Source organism: Phocoena phocoena, chromosome 3, assembly GCF_963924675.1.
Source record: "Phocoena phocoena chromosome 3, mPhoPho1.1, whole genome shotgun sequence".
NCBI classification, from domain to species: Eukaryota; Metazoa; Chordata; class Mammalia; order Artiodactyla; family Phocoenidae; genus Phocoena; species Phocoena phocoena.
Window position 1 is genome coordinate 167,816,306 of NC_089221.1, and position 13,022 is coordinate 167,829,327.

A 13,022-nucleotide genomic window follows, 5' to 3' on the forward strand; every position below is an offset into this window, starting at 1 on the left:
CTGGGTGATGGGTCGCCTCGAGATGGGAGTACAGAAGAGCAAGATGCCGCTGCTGTCAGTCTGGGAGTAGCTGAGTGTGAGGGGGCTTGTAGGATTTGCAGGGGAACTGTCCAGGGAGCAGGTGGGAGCAGTAGACAGGGCAGGATTGGAGAGAGATGGGGGGGAGAGGCCAGCAAAGGGGTGGCTAGGGAAATCGTGGGAGTGGATAGGATCTCCCAGGACAGTGTGGATGGAGCAGAAACAGTGAGCTTTTGACAGGGCGCTGAGCCCCACAGGCAACACCGCTTATTGAGAAGCTATTTTGTGCCACGCTGTGGGGATCTAGCTGTGACCAAGACAGATCCAAAGCCCTGCCCTGGTGGAGTTCACATTCTGTTGAGGAGATACAAATAACTAGACAACCAGGCAAATAACTAGATGACTAGGTTAAGCCACAACATAGACAGTCATGTTAGGTAGTGTTACCAACTAAGAAGAAAAATAAGGCAGCAAGAAATGTGGGCAGGAAGTGCCCAGGAGGGTGTGCAGGGGAGGTCCCATGAGAGGATGACATTTGAATAAACATGAGGAGGAGGTGAGGGAAGGAGCCATGTGGGTATCTGGAGGGAGAGCCTTCCAGGCAGAGCGAACAGCACACGCAGAGGTCCTGAGTCAGGTATGGGCTGCAACTTCAAGGAACAGGAGAAGGGCAATGTGGTTGGATAGGAGTGAATGAGGCTGGGAGAGTAATAGGAGTCAAAATCAAGAGGAAATTTTTGTTTTTATAAAGGAGATCAGTCAACATCGTTAGTGATTAGGGACATGCAAAACAAAACCACGGTGAGATACCACTTCCCAGCTAGTAGGAGATGTGCCATCTGTGTCTCCTTACTGGTAAGCCAGCTTGTCTTTCCCTGACCTCTATTAATTATTTTAGGTTCAGGAAAAATAGGAGAGCAGACGCAATCTTTCACAGGAGGAAAGTATGTAGAGGCATTTCCTCAGCTGACTGGGAAGAGGAAGAAGAAAGCTGATGCACCATGAGAAGAGGATGGAGGTGGGGGGAGTAGGTGGTAAAACGTACGTACGTTAGTCCGGACTGAGCCCATGCTGGCATGACAATATTTTTGGATATGCTGGGTTAAAATGTATTATTAAAATGAATAGTCCGTGTTGGCATGAATGTGGAGAAATTGGAACCCTTGTGCATTGCTGGTGGGAATGTAAAATGGTGCAGCCACTGTGGAAAACAATCTGGTGGCTTCTCAAAAAATCAAACATTGGGCTTCCCTGGTGGCGCAGTGGTTGAGAGTCCGCCTGCCGAGGCAGGGGACACGGGTTCGCGTCCCGGTCCGGGAAGATCCCACATGCCGCAGACCGGCTGGGCCCGTGAGCCATGGCCGCTGAGCCTGTGCGTCCGGAGCCTGTGCTCCACAATGGGAGAGGCCACAACAGTGAGAGGCCCACGTACTGCAAAAAAAAAAAAAAAAAAAGTCAAACATTGTTACCCTATAATCCAGCAATTCTGCTCCTAGGTATATGCCCAAAGGAATTGAAAGCAGGGACTAGAATGAGTACACGCACACCACGTTCATAGCAGCACTATTCACAAGAGTCAAAAGGTAGAGACAACCCAAGTGTCCATCAACCGATGAGCAGATAAACAAAATGTGACAGAGCCAGAGCATGGAATATTATTCAGCCACAAAAGGAATGAAGTACTGAGACATGCACAATGTGGATGAACCTCAAAAACAGGGTCAGTGAAAGAAGCCAGACACAAATGTTCACATGTGGTGTGATTCTATTTATATGAAATATCCAGAATAGGTAAGTACGTAGACACAGAAAGCAGATGGTGGTTGCTAGGGGTTAGGGAGAGGAGGAATAGTGACTGCTCGAAAGAGTGACAGAGTTTCCTTTGAGGGTGGTGAAAACGTTTTAAAACTCTAAAGGTGGGATGTCTGTGCAACACGTGAGTGTACTAAATGCCACTGAATTGTACATCTTTTTTTTTTAATGTTTATTTATTTATTTTTATTTGGTGGCTCTGGGTCTTAGTTGCAGCAGGCGGGCTCCTTAGTTGTGGCTTGCAGGCTCCTTAGTTGTGGCATGTGAACTCCTAGTTGCAGCACGTATATCGGATCTAGTTCCCTGACCAGGGATTGAAACTGGCCCCCCTGCATTGGGAGTGCAGAGTCTTTTTTTAAATTATTTTTAATAAATTTATTTATTTATTCATTTATTCAATTTTTGGCTGCATTGGGTCTTTGCTGCTGCACGAGGGTTTTCTCTAGTTGCTGAGAGCTGGGGCTGCACTTTGTTGTGGTGCGCAGGCTTCTCATTGCAGTGGCTTCTCTTGTTGCGGAGCACGGGCTCTAGGCGCACGGGCTTCAGTAGTTGTGGCTTGCGGGCTGTAAAGCGCAGGCTCAGTAGTTGTGGCGCACGGGTTTAGTTGCTCTGCAGCATGTGGGATCTTCCCGGGCCAGGGCTCGAACCCATGTCCCCTGCATTGGCAGGCGGCTTCTTAACCACTGCACCACCAGGGAAGGCCCGGGAGTGCAAAGTCTTAACCACAATGCCACCAGGGAAGTCACTGAATTGTATATCTTAAAATGTTGAACTTTTTGTTATGTGAATTTCACCTCAATTTAACAAAAAAAAAAAAAAGGAAACAGGCTATGCTAACTTTTTGAGAAAATGTCTTTGATTTTTTTGACCGGCTAGTCCATAGGGACTGCACAAAATTCAAAAGCTACAAAACAGTGCAAAGGTGAACATTTTAATCTCTTCTCAGTGACAACCAAAGAATGTTGCTCACCGTCTGGCTCTACAAGGACTGAGTCATTGGCAACTGCAGTCATTGACCTTCATCAAACCCTGACAGGAGTTCAGGGCCGAAGATCAGGAATGAGGCTCTTTCTGCTCGGGGAAAACTGGCAGGACTTTACATAGATATTTTCAGGACAAATTTTTTATGAGCCTGGATTCTTGCATCTTTCCAAACTAAGAAAAGCACTAAAATCCTTAACTGCGGTATTTGTTCCTTGTGACCAGAAGCTACCTTCTCCTGAGATGTGTGATTACACATACCCTTCTCCAAAGTCACACATATACTGACCTTCCCCCCACCTTTTCCTCAGAGCTGTCTGAGGCTGTGCCCTCAGTAAATCCTTCAATAAAACGGAAACTGGGGCTGCCCTGGTGGCGCAGTGGTTGAGAATCTGCCTGCCAATGCAGGGGACACGGGTTCGAGCCCTGGTCTGGGAACATCCCACATGCCGCGGAGCAACTAGGCCCGTGAGCCACAACTACTGAGCCTGCGCATCTGGAGCCTGTGCTCCCCAACAAGAGAGGCTGGGAGAGTGAGAGGCCTGTGCACCGCGATGAAGAGTGGCCCCCACTCGCCGCGACTAGAGAAAGCCCTCGCGCAGAAACGAAGACCCAACACAGCCAAAAATAAATAAATAACAAAACAAAACAAAAAAAACCCCCGAAACTCACAGCTCTCACAGTGTGCGTTTTTATTTGTCAATACCAGCCACCCAGTTATCCTCTCTGGTGCAATTCCAGTTATCAGATTCTCATCTATTCTTCTAGAACGGTTCTATGCGTTTGACTTTTTTTTTTTTTAAAGGGGAAGAGTTTATTTATTTATGCATTCATGCATGCATGATCTTAGTCCCAGGGACTGAACCTTCGCCCCCTGCAGTGGAAGCACAGCGTCCTAACCACTGGACCGCCAGGGAATTCCCCCAAGTTTCCTTGACTTTCTAAGAATGCCGTACATGATATGACAACAGCCATCCATGCTCCCTACAGACAAGAAGACAATACAGAAAGGGTGACGCAGGAAAATTAGAGAACTCCCTTCTTGGACCACGGCAAACAGGTTGGTGCTTTTGCTTGGAATATTTTTTTGTGTGTGGGCAGTTGGTTACCTTTGAAAACACGGATAGCTAACTCCGAGGATCCACCTGGGTGCACAGGCCCTGGGGAGCGCACACGTGGCGGCCCCAAGGCTGCAAACTCTGTCCCTCCCAGCAGCAGACAAACGGTCAGGTGCCCCACAAACAGTCGCAGCCGCGCCTGCGCAGAACGTTCCCGGGAGCGCGCAGCCTGGTGCCGGGCCCGCCCCCTGGCGCGGCGCGCTGACGTCGAGGTGACGTCACGGCGGATCACCATGGTGGCCCTGAGCGGTCTGGCGTCGGCGCTGGAGTCGTATAGGGGCCGCGACCGCCTGGTGAGGCTGGGGTGGAGCGCGGCCAGAGGTCTCGGAGTCGGGCCAAAGCCCCGAGACCCGGACACTGAGGCCAGAGAGGGAGCGGGGTCACTCACGATCCCCCAGGGCAGAGGCCCTGTCCCCGAGTAGTGGACATGTAGGTTGTTCCGGCCACCCCATCGTGACTGGACATTTACAGTACCAACCAGATCCTCACGTTTGCGCATTGGGATCCGGCCGGATCACTGTAGCTGGTCGTTGGGTCCCAAACAATATCGTATGAGGATTTAGGATGTTGCAGGGTCCCCTCTGGCTGGACATTTGGATCCTGATAAATCCCCTATAGTCGGGCACCTAGGTGGTTCTGGCCAATTCAACCTGGCTGGACATTTCCATGCCAAACAAATCCATGTCTGGACATGTAGGATCGGACTAGGCCACTGTAGTTGGTCCCTGAGTTGTCCCAAACAATCTCATACGGGGACTTAAGATTTTGCAGGGCTTTCCCTATGGCTGGATGTTTAGGATCTCACCACATCGCCTCTGGTTGGGTACTTAGATTGTTCCTTCCAGGCCCCTGAGGTCAGACTCTGAGCTTGTCCCAGTCAGTCTTTTACAGGTAGGCATTCAGATTGTACTAGGGAGTGTACCAGTAGCTGGGCATTCAGGTTCCAATCAAATCCCGTATGATTGGGTGTTCAGGTTTTAACAAATGCCCCCAAGCTGGACATTTAAATTGCAGCGTTTTTGCCATTACAAAGGTGCTGAAAAGGAATGACAAGTAAAAATAGTATATAAAACAACAGGAAAAAGTATCTTCTGAAAAGCAGATGATATAAAGATATAAGGGTGGTGATGCAGACCCAGTTCACCATGCCCCAAATCACCCACTGATTCCCAAATCACCACTGGGTTCCTTCTCACTAAAGTAATAAAAACAAATTATCCTTTTGTCCACTGGGTTGAGGCCTGGCCACCTTCCCAATCCACAGCCCAGCCACAGAATTTCGTGCAGCCAGGTAGATGCAAATATATTCAATACATTTCCACCTAGCCCTCCTACATGCTGGGAGAAGGAGGATCCAGGAGGTGGGAAATGGGGGGGGGTTCTCTTTCTTGTCCCCATCACATATGTCTCCAAAGACTGTGCCATTCAGTGACATGAGCCAATACTCTGTTAGTTTCCCAGTGCCTTTTGGACAATGATGTCATGTGTCTCCATTTATCCCACCTACAAGTATCCTTTTCAACTTTTGGCTTTTACTGGAAGTGTGTTGATGGAGACTCGTCCTCCCACTTGATCTTATGGGGTCCACGGCCAGGTCAGGGGTGATCCAGCTCAGTCCTGCCCCAAGGCCATGCTGACTGCTTCCGGTTTCCCACAGATGCGAACGCTGGGGTACTGCTGCCAGCTGGTGGGCGGGGTCCTGGTGGAACAATGTCCTGCCAGGTCAGAAGTGGGGACACGCCTGCTGGCACTGTCCTCCCAACTCAGCCACTGCAGGACCGTCCTGCGACTCTTTGATGACGTGGCCATGTTCGTCTACACCAAGCAGTACGGCCTGGGGGCAGAGGTAACAGGGCGCATTGGGCTGAAGGGAGGGGGTGTGGACCCCGGGGAAGTCAGCGTCTTATGGACTGGTCTTTATAAAGGCAATCATGTGGGCAGTTTATTACTTTTTTCAATTTTACTTTTTTTTTTTTTTTTTTGGCCACACTGCACAGCATGTGGGATCTTAGCTCCCTGACCAGGGATGGAACCTGCGCCCCGTGCATTGGAAGTGTGGAGTCTTGATCACTGGACCTCCAGGGAAGTCCCCAGTGTTAGTTCTTTTGGAGACACCATCAGATGTTCTCATTTCAATTTTAATTAAAAAAGTTAGCTCATACGTTTGCACATCCCTAAAGACTACATGATTAAAAAGTCTCTCTCCTTCCTGACCCTCTGGCCGCCAATTTTCCTCCTCGGAGGCAGCCACTGTTGTCACCTTCTTGTGTTTCCTTTATGAGATCTCCTGCACCTGCACAGGCAAATACACATCGCTTACATCAATAGTTGCATGCCATTTACACTCTTCTACCACTTGCTTTTTTCACGTAACAGTACAACTTGGAGGTCATTCCGTATCAATCCAAAAGAAGCTCCTTCCAGGAATTCCCTGGCAGTCCAGCGGTTAGGACTCCATGCCTTCACTGCCGAGGGCCCAGGTTCCATCCCTGGTCGGGGAACTGAGATCCTAGCAAGCCACGTGGTGCCGCCATAAACAAAAAAAACCCAAAAAACAAAAAAAGAAGCTTCTTCCTTCATTATGGCCACATAGTACACATATATAGCCAGATGGTGATTTATTGAACTGATCCCCTGTTGGACAGGTAGATTAGTTACATCTTGCCGTTACTACAACAGAAATGCATCATTTCACCAGTGGATTTAGAGCAGTGTTCCTCATCTGGGTGGTGGTATGATCTTGTGCCCCCCAGGGGATGGGCTGAGAAGCTGCCCTGGGCCAGCCCGGCTGAGTCATGCCCCCTTCCTGGGCTGCCCTGCCCCTCCTCACTGCTCTCCAAGGGTCTCCTCTCTGACTCACTTACTCAATGCTCCCCCATTCTGCCCCAGTGCCCGTGGCCTGATCATCCCCAATCTCAAGTGTTTCCCTGGACTTTCCTCCTGCTTTGACACCCATCTCTTCAGCTTCCTGTGCATCCCCCCCATCTCCTCTGTGAGGACTCCCCTGAGTCCCCAGGCAAGGGGTGGGGGGCTCCCTGCATCTCCTATGTCCCTTGGCCAGAACAAGAACCTCTTTTGTTGGTCCCCACCCCCGCTCCCACCTCCCGCCCCGGTGAGAATCTCCTCCCCAGCGTAGGGCCCGGACCTTGCTGCTTCTCAGGAAACACCAGTGGAATGAGCACATTGGGGTGGGGGTGGGAGGCCCCGTCCTCACGGAGGGGTGAAGTGTGCCAGAACACCCCAGAAGGCCCCAGACAGGATGGCGGAGCTGGAGTGGGATTCAGAACCCAGAGGGAGGCAGGATCACAGCTGGCCAGTAGGAAGGAGGCGAGCAGCGAGCATTGGTGGGGCCTTGGCTGGGAGGGCGGGGTTCCTGGGACGACAGAGAAGAGGCAGAGGGTATGGCAGGCAGTGAGGATGACGAGGTTAAAGGTAGAGAAGTGAAGGACTTGGCTGGCGACCCGGCCAGCTTGGAGGCCTTGAGGGGGCCGGACCTGAGAAGCGGAGCCCAGGGTAGGGGCTCCGGCAGCCTCCACTGGCCCTGCGTCGCTGGGTGCAGGCAGGGGTTCAGGACTCAGGGCTGGAGGGCATGGGATTTGCAGCTCAACAGCCTGAGGCCCATCCCTGTATGAGATGGGGTAGCTGGCAGCTTCCTCTAAGAGCCTCAGTTTGCCTGTTGGCAGGGGTGGTGACCCCTTTCTGCTTTGGGGGAGCTGACCCAAGCCTTGCAGCGTAGCGCCTGCTGGAAGTTGGCACCGGGTGTGTGGCAGCCCACCCGGCCACCCTCATCTGCCTGCTCAGGGCTCCCTGTGGGGCTGCCTCCCCTGCTCCCCTCGCAGGGTCCTGTACCAGACACCCACGCACAGGAGCTAGGAAGCCTCTGATGCAGGGTGTCCCAAGTTGTCCTACACAGGAATCACCCGGGAACTTAAAGAAATTTCCTGGTGCTGGGGCCCACCCCAGCCTTGGTGAGGCAGAATCCCTGGGGCTGGGGGCTGGGTGTGGCGTTTTTGAAACTCCCTGGGGGATTCCACTGAGTGGCTGAGTTCAGACCCGCCACTCCGCTGGGCAATGTTGACCACACTGCTGAGAAATCAGGCCTTTGTTCTCCTGCAGTGCCAGCTATAGGCCAGCCTGCCAGGCCTGGACATTGCCCTGTGACTGCCACGTGGCATGGCCTGGGCGCCTAACGTGGGCAGTGGGTAGGTCTGATCCCAGGCCCATGCCCCCATCTCTCCCGGTCCTGCAGGAGGAGGCCATCTTTGTCCGCTGCGTGTCTGTCCTGGGCAACCTGGCTGACCAGCTCTACTACCCCTGTGAGCACATCGCCTGGGCTGCCGACGCCAAAATCCTCCACGTGGAGTCTGCGCCGTGGTTAACACTGAGCACAGCCCTCTGGGGCCTCTCCCTGCTCCTGGGGATTGCTAGGTAAGCAGCGGGGCCGCCCGCCAGGGGGCTGGAAGGGAACACCCGAGATCCCCAGGCTGACGGAAAGACAGGCTGGAGGCGCGGGGGTCTTTGCTTCCTCTGCTTTTCCTCCTCACCACCTCACTGTATCCGTCCCCTATTGCCGCTGAAACAGATTTCCACAAACTCGGCGGCTTCAAGCAACACAAATTGATCATCTTAACAGTTCTGGAGGTTGGAAGTCCAAAATGGGTCTCACTGGGCTAAAATCAAGGTGTGGGCAGGGCTGAGTTCCTTTCTGGAGGCTCCAGGGGGGAACCTGTTTCCTGGCCTTTTCCAGCTTCTAGAGGCTGCCTGCATTCCTCAGCTTGTGGCCCCATCCTCCATCTGTATTTTGTTTTTTGATTTTTAAAAATTCTATTTATTTATTTGGCTGCGTTGGGTCTTTGTTGCTGTGCACGGGCTTTCTCTAGTTGCGGCGAGCGGGGGCTACTCTTCGTTGCGGTGCGTGGGCTTCTCATTGCGGTGGCTTCTCTTGTTGTGGAACTTGGGCTCTAGGCACGCAGGCTTCAGTAGTTGTGGCTCGCGGGCTCTAGAGCGCAGGCTCAGCAGTTGTGGCCGCACGGGCTTAGTTGCCTCGGGGCCTGTGGGATCTTCCCGGACCAGGGCTTGAACCCGTGCCCCCTGCATTGGCAGGTGGATTCTTAACCACTGCGCCACCAGGGAGGCCTGTGGCTCCTTTTTGATGTAAGCTCCCCTCACAGCCACAGTGGCTGTCGTGGAGCTGGCCTGTCTCTCTGGGCATTGGCCTTCCTCACGTGATTGGGCAGCCTGGGCTGGGCTATGGCTGCTCTGAGGCTGCAGCGTCTCCGCAGGCTGCCTTGTGACCTCCGGCCCCAAGAGACTTAAGGGGCAGCCTTGGTTCCCTTAATTTTTTTTAATAGACTTTTTCTTGGGGGCAGTTTTAGGTTCACAGCAGAACGGGGCCGGAAGTAGAGAGTTCCCACGTACGTACCCCCTACACACACACAGCCTCCCCTACCATCCACACGGCACCAGAGCACGGCATTTGTTACAATCGATGAACCGACGCTGGCACAGCGTAATCACCCCACGTCCATGGTTTACATCAGGGTTCACGCCCTGTGTTGCCCGTCCTGTGAGTTTGGACAAAGGTATAATGACATGTATCCACCAGTGACGTATCATACAGAATATTGTCACTGCCCTAAAAGTCCCATTTTTAGGATGAATATGCGCTGCCTGTTAGTCCATTCAGTTTTAGAGCTTCTAGTTTCCCCCTCATTTCTCTGTATGTGATGTGAGCAAGGGTGTAGGGCTTGGGAAGCATTTAGTGGGTGCTCATCATGACCGGGGGTTCCTAAGACCCCAGGGTGCCGGAGAGTCATGTGGGAGGTTGTTGAAATGCAGGTGCCTGGCCCAGGCTCCCAGAGGTTCTGATTCTTCAGGTCTGGGGGCCCAGGAAGCATCATTTTGCCTGAGTCCCCCCTGGTGGCTCTGATGCGGAGCCACTGACCTCACTGCGGGTGGTGCCCTCTGTCCCGTCCCCTCAGGGAACATGTCAACTGGATGGGTACACAGTGGCTGGGAAGATGTGATCCGGCCCTGGACGGACCTCTGAGTCAGGAAGCCCGGCTGAGGTCAGCCTTCCAACTGGCGGGACTCGGCACGTTCACGTCCCTGCACGCCCCACAGCCCAGGCTGCAGGGTGCAAGGGCTGTGCAGAGCAGCCTGGTTGGACACCACCAGGGCCCCAGAGTCCCCAGGGAGCTCTAGAGGATGCCCATCTGATGGCCGCTTCCTCAGTCTGCAGACACCAGCCCTCGGGGCCCAAAAGGTCATCTAGTTTCACCTCAGACAGGTCTGGCCAGTGTCCAGGGTGTGTGTGTGGGGGGAGGGGACAGGCCTGGCGCCCATCTGGACCCCATTTCCCTGGTGAGCCAGCCGAGGCGCAGGGAGGGGAACAGCTTTCCCAGGCCGGCTGTGGGCCAGCCTCGGTGTCCTCATCCACAGAGGGGTGGCTTCCCAGCTGGGTCATCAACCCTGCACGTGGCACAATGTTCTTTGGAGCTGTGGTCCTGGGGCCAATGGTTCACAGAGGCCGGGCTGGAGCCTGACTGGCCAGGTCAGAAGCACTGGACACTCCCAAACCTGCAGCCCAAGTAGGTGGGGGGCCTGCCTTAGGGATGAGTCCCCAGGAGCTACCGAGGCACGGCTGCTCTGGGGCTCCAGAAGGGCGCAGGACAGATGGAGCCACCCACTGGCGAGGCTGGCAAACTTTACAGGGTACCTGTGGCCACAGTGGCAGGCGGGAGCCTCCCCTCAGGCCCTTGCGCACCCCACCCGGCTTCTCCAACCCCATCCTCTGTGATGTTGCAGGTCCCTGTGGATGGTCCTGAAGCTGAGACAGAGGCTGAGGAGCCCCCTGGCAGCCCTCACCAGGTACGATGGCCGGGGTTTTGCCCAGGAGACAGGCCGACTTCTTCCTGCAGGCTGGGTACCCCAGAGGGTCTCCCCAAGCCAGGGAGGTGCTCAGAGTCACCAGCAATCAGCCCCGCCCAGTGCAGGCCCCGTTGTTGGGGGGGCATGATGTGTGCCACATCGAGGGGCCTCGCTGCTGCCTCTGGGTGGATGTAGCACTTTTACAGATGGGGAAACTGAGGCTAGCTGCAGGCCCCCTAGGCAGGAAGTGGCAGAGCCAGGACTCCAGGGCTGAGCCTTCACGGCCGTGCCCCCATCAGGGAGGATGATGGGAGATGGAGTCCGTTTGCTGAGGGCCAAGGTCAGTCACTATCTCATCCTGGGAGAGAACACAGGGTAGGGCCACTCCCAGCACAGGCCCAGAAGCTGCCCACACCCCTGCCCAGCTCCACGGGTTCAGGAGGACAGAGGTGTGGACCTGAGACTCTCGCTCCCGCCGTGGGCAACCTCTGGCGAGTGTGACCTGGACGCAGCCCTGCCAGTCCTCCTCCCTCCCCAGTACTCCTTGCCCTGCCCTTGTGGGTGGGCGGGGGGCGCCCGGGCCTTCCCTGAGCACCCCCCTACTCTGCTCCCACAGCCGGCTGCCCCAGGGCAAGCGGAGGGACATGGAGGCCCAGATCCGGTCGGAGGCGCTGACCCTCCTGAGCAACCTGGCTGACCTGGCCAACGCAGTGCACTGGCTGCCCCCGGGCATCCTGTGGGCCGGCCGCTTCCCCCCGTGGCTGGTGGGCCTCCTGGGCACCATCTCCTCGCTCCTCAGCATGTACCAGGCAGTCGGGGCCGGCGGCCAGGCCTACGCCGCCCCTGACGGACCGGGGAGCCGGAACCCTGACGGCGGCCCTTCCCACGGAGCAGCGATCGCCCGTGAGGGGCCAGGTCTTTAATTGAGCAGATCAAGGCCAGGTGTGGGGAGGCGCGGCCAGAGGATGCGCAGAGCAGCCTGGGGCACGAGCCCCCAGAGGGGCGGGTGTGTGTGGGCGGAGTGGGTAGACCCCGAGACTCGGTGCAGTGGAACAGGCACCCGCAGGCCGGAGTCCTGTACCCAAAAGGTGAGCGGGGGAGCCGGGTTGGGATGGCGAGCGCCAGGTGGGCCTGAAGAAAGTGAAATGAGAATCAATTAAAGGTGGTGGTGCTGGTGCGAGGCCAGATGTGAGAGCTTATTCCCAACGCCCCGGTCCCTCCTGTCCGCTCACTCACATGCCCTCTCTCCCGGGCGGGCGGGGGTGCCCCTGGGCCTTATTTTAGGGAGGGTGTGCAGGTGCCCCTGTGGGCCTGGGTTCAGCCTCCTGCAGGCTGGAGCCGCAGTGGGAAACCACAATTCCCCGCCCGCCTTTGGAGCATCCTTGGCCGATGGTCTCCTCCGACGCTGCCAAGCGCGGCCCGCCGACCCTGAGCGGCCCTCAGCCATGGAGGGCGGTCCTCCCTCCCCGCGGGCTCGGGCACCCCGGCCATGGATGCTGCCTCCACCAGGCTGTGCCCGGGTCTCGTGCTCCTGGGCATCACGGGGTGCCTGTCATGGCCGAAGCATCTCACAGCCACCGCTTGGACCCAGAGCAGCCGTTGTCCGTTCAGGGCTGGTCTGAGCATTTCGTGGGCTCTGAGCATCTCTGGAGACGCCCGAGGCTCCTGTCTCCCAGCTCGTGGAGAGCACGACAGGCAGGACAGGACGAGCTTGTTTTCCAGTCTGACGTTTGAGAGGCCACACGCATGTGGCCTCGGCGGGTGGTGGGTGGCCCACATCTGCCCCTGGCTCTTGCCTGTGACCCTCCACATCTGAGTCCTGGCGGGAAAGCGGAGGGAATGGCGCTCTCCCTCACAACTCAGAAGCACCGGGGAGAGCCAACGCACCGGTGGCGTTTACAGCCCCTAAAGTCTCATGTGATTTCGACCACATTTTGTTCTTTTACAAAGAAGGTACGTGGCCGGGAAGAGCTGGGGTGGCTGCACGGACCCCACCTGGCCCCATCCAACGGGGGGGGCTCCCTCTGGGCTAGGGGAGGGAGGAGGAGGAGGGAGGGGGTCCCTCTTCCCTCTGGTAAAGGGGGGGGCACGCTCTGCCTTCCCAGCACCCAGAGGCACCAGCGACATTAGGGTGGGGGTCAGAGCGGCACCTGCCTACCTGTCGGGAGACTCAGTGAGTTAACACCTGGAAGGCAGCGTGTTTGTCAGGGGACCACGTGAACA

At 55.6% G+C, this 13,022-nt stretch overlaps 1 protein-coding gene across 1 annotated transcript; it reads left to right on the forward strand.

Annotated features, from left to right (window-relative positions):
• The first annotated feature begins 4,136 nt into the window (after positions 1–4,136).
• On the forward strand, positions 4,137–11,815 carry PEX11G (peroxisomal biogenesis factor 11 gamma). The gene is made up of 5 exons (XM_065875259.1): positions 4,137–4,222; positions 5,587–5,775; positions 8,179–8,357; positions 10,737–10,799; positions 11,416–11,815. Exons 1-5 carry the CDS (start codon positions 4,163–4,165, stop codon positions 11,720–11,722), a joined length of 798 nt encoding a protein of 265 aa, XP_065731331.1. The 5' UTR covers positions 4,137–4,162; the 3' UTR covers positions 11,723–11,815.
• Positions 11,816–13,022: the final 1,207 nt, after the last annotated feature.

Coding starts and splice junctions, on each gene's coding strand:
- PEX11G (XM_065875259.1), top strand. CDS start 4,163: ATGGTGGCCCTGAGCGGTCTGGCGTCGGCGCTGGAGTCGTATAGGGGC. Junction 4,223..5,586: donor ATAGGGGCCGCGACCGCCTG/GTGAGGCTGGGG, acceptor GGTTTCCCACAG/ATGCGAACGCTGGGGTACTG. Junction 5,776..8,178: donor AGTACGGCCTGGGGGCAGAG/GTAACAGGGCGC, acceptor CCGGTCCTGCAG/GAGGAGGCCATCTTTGTCCG.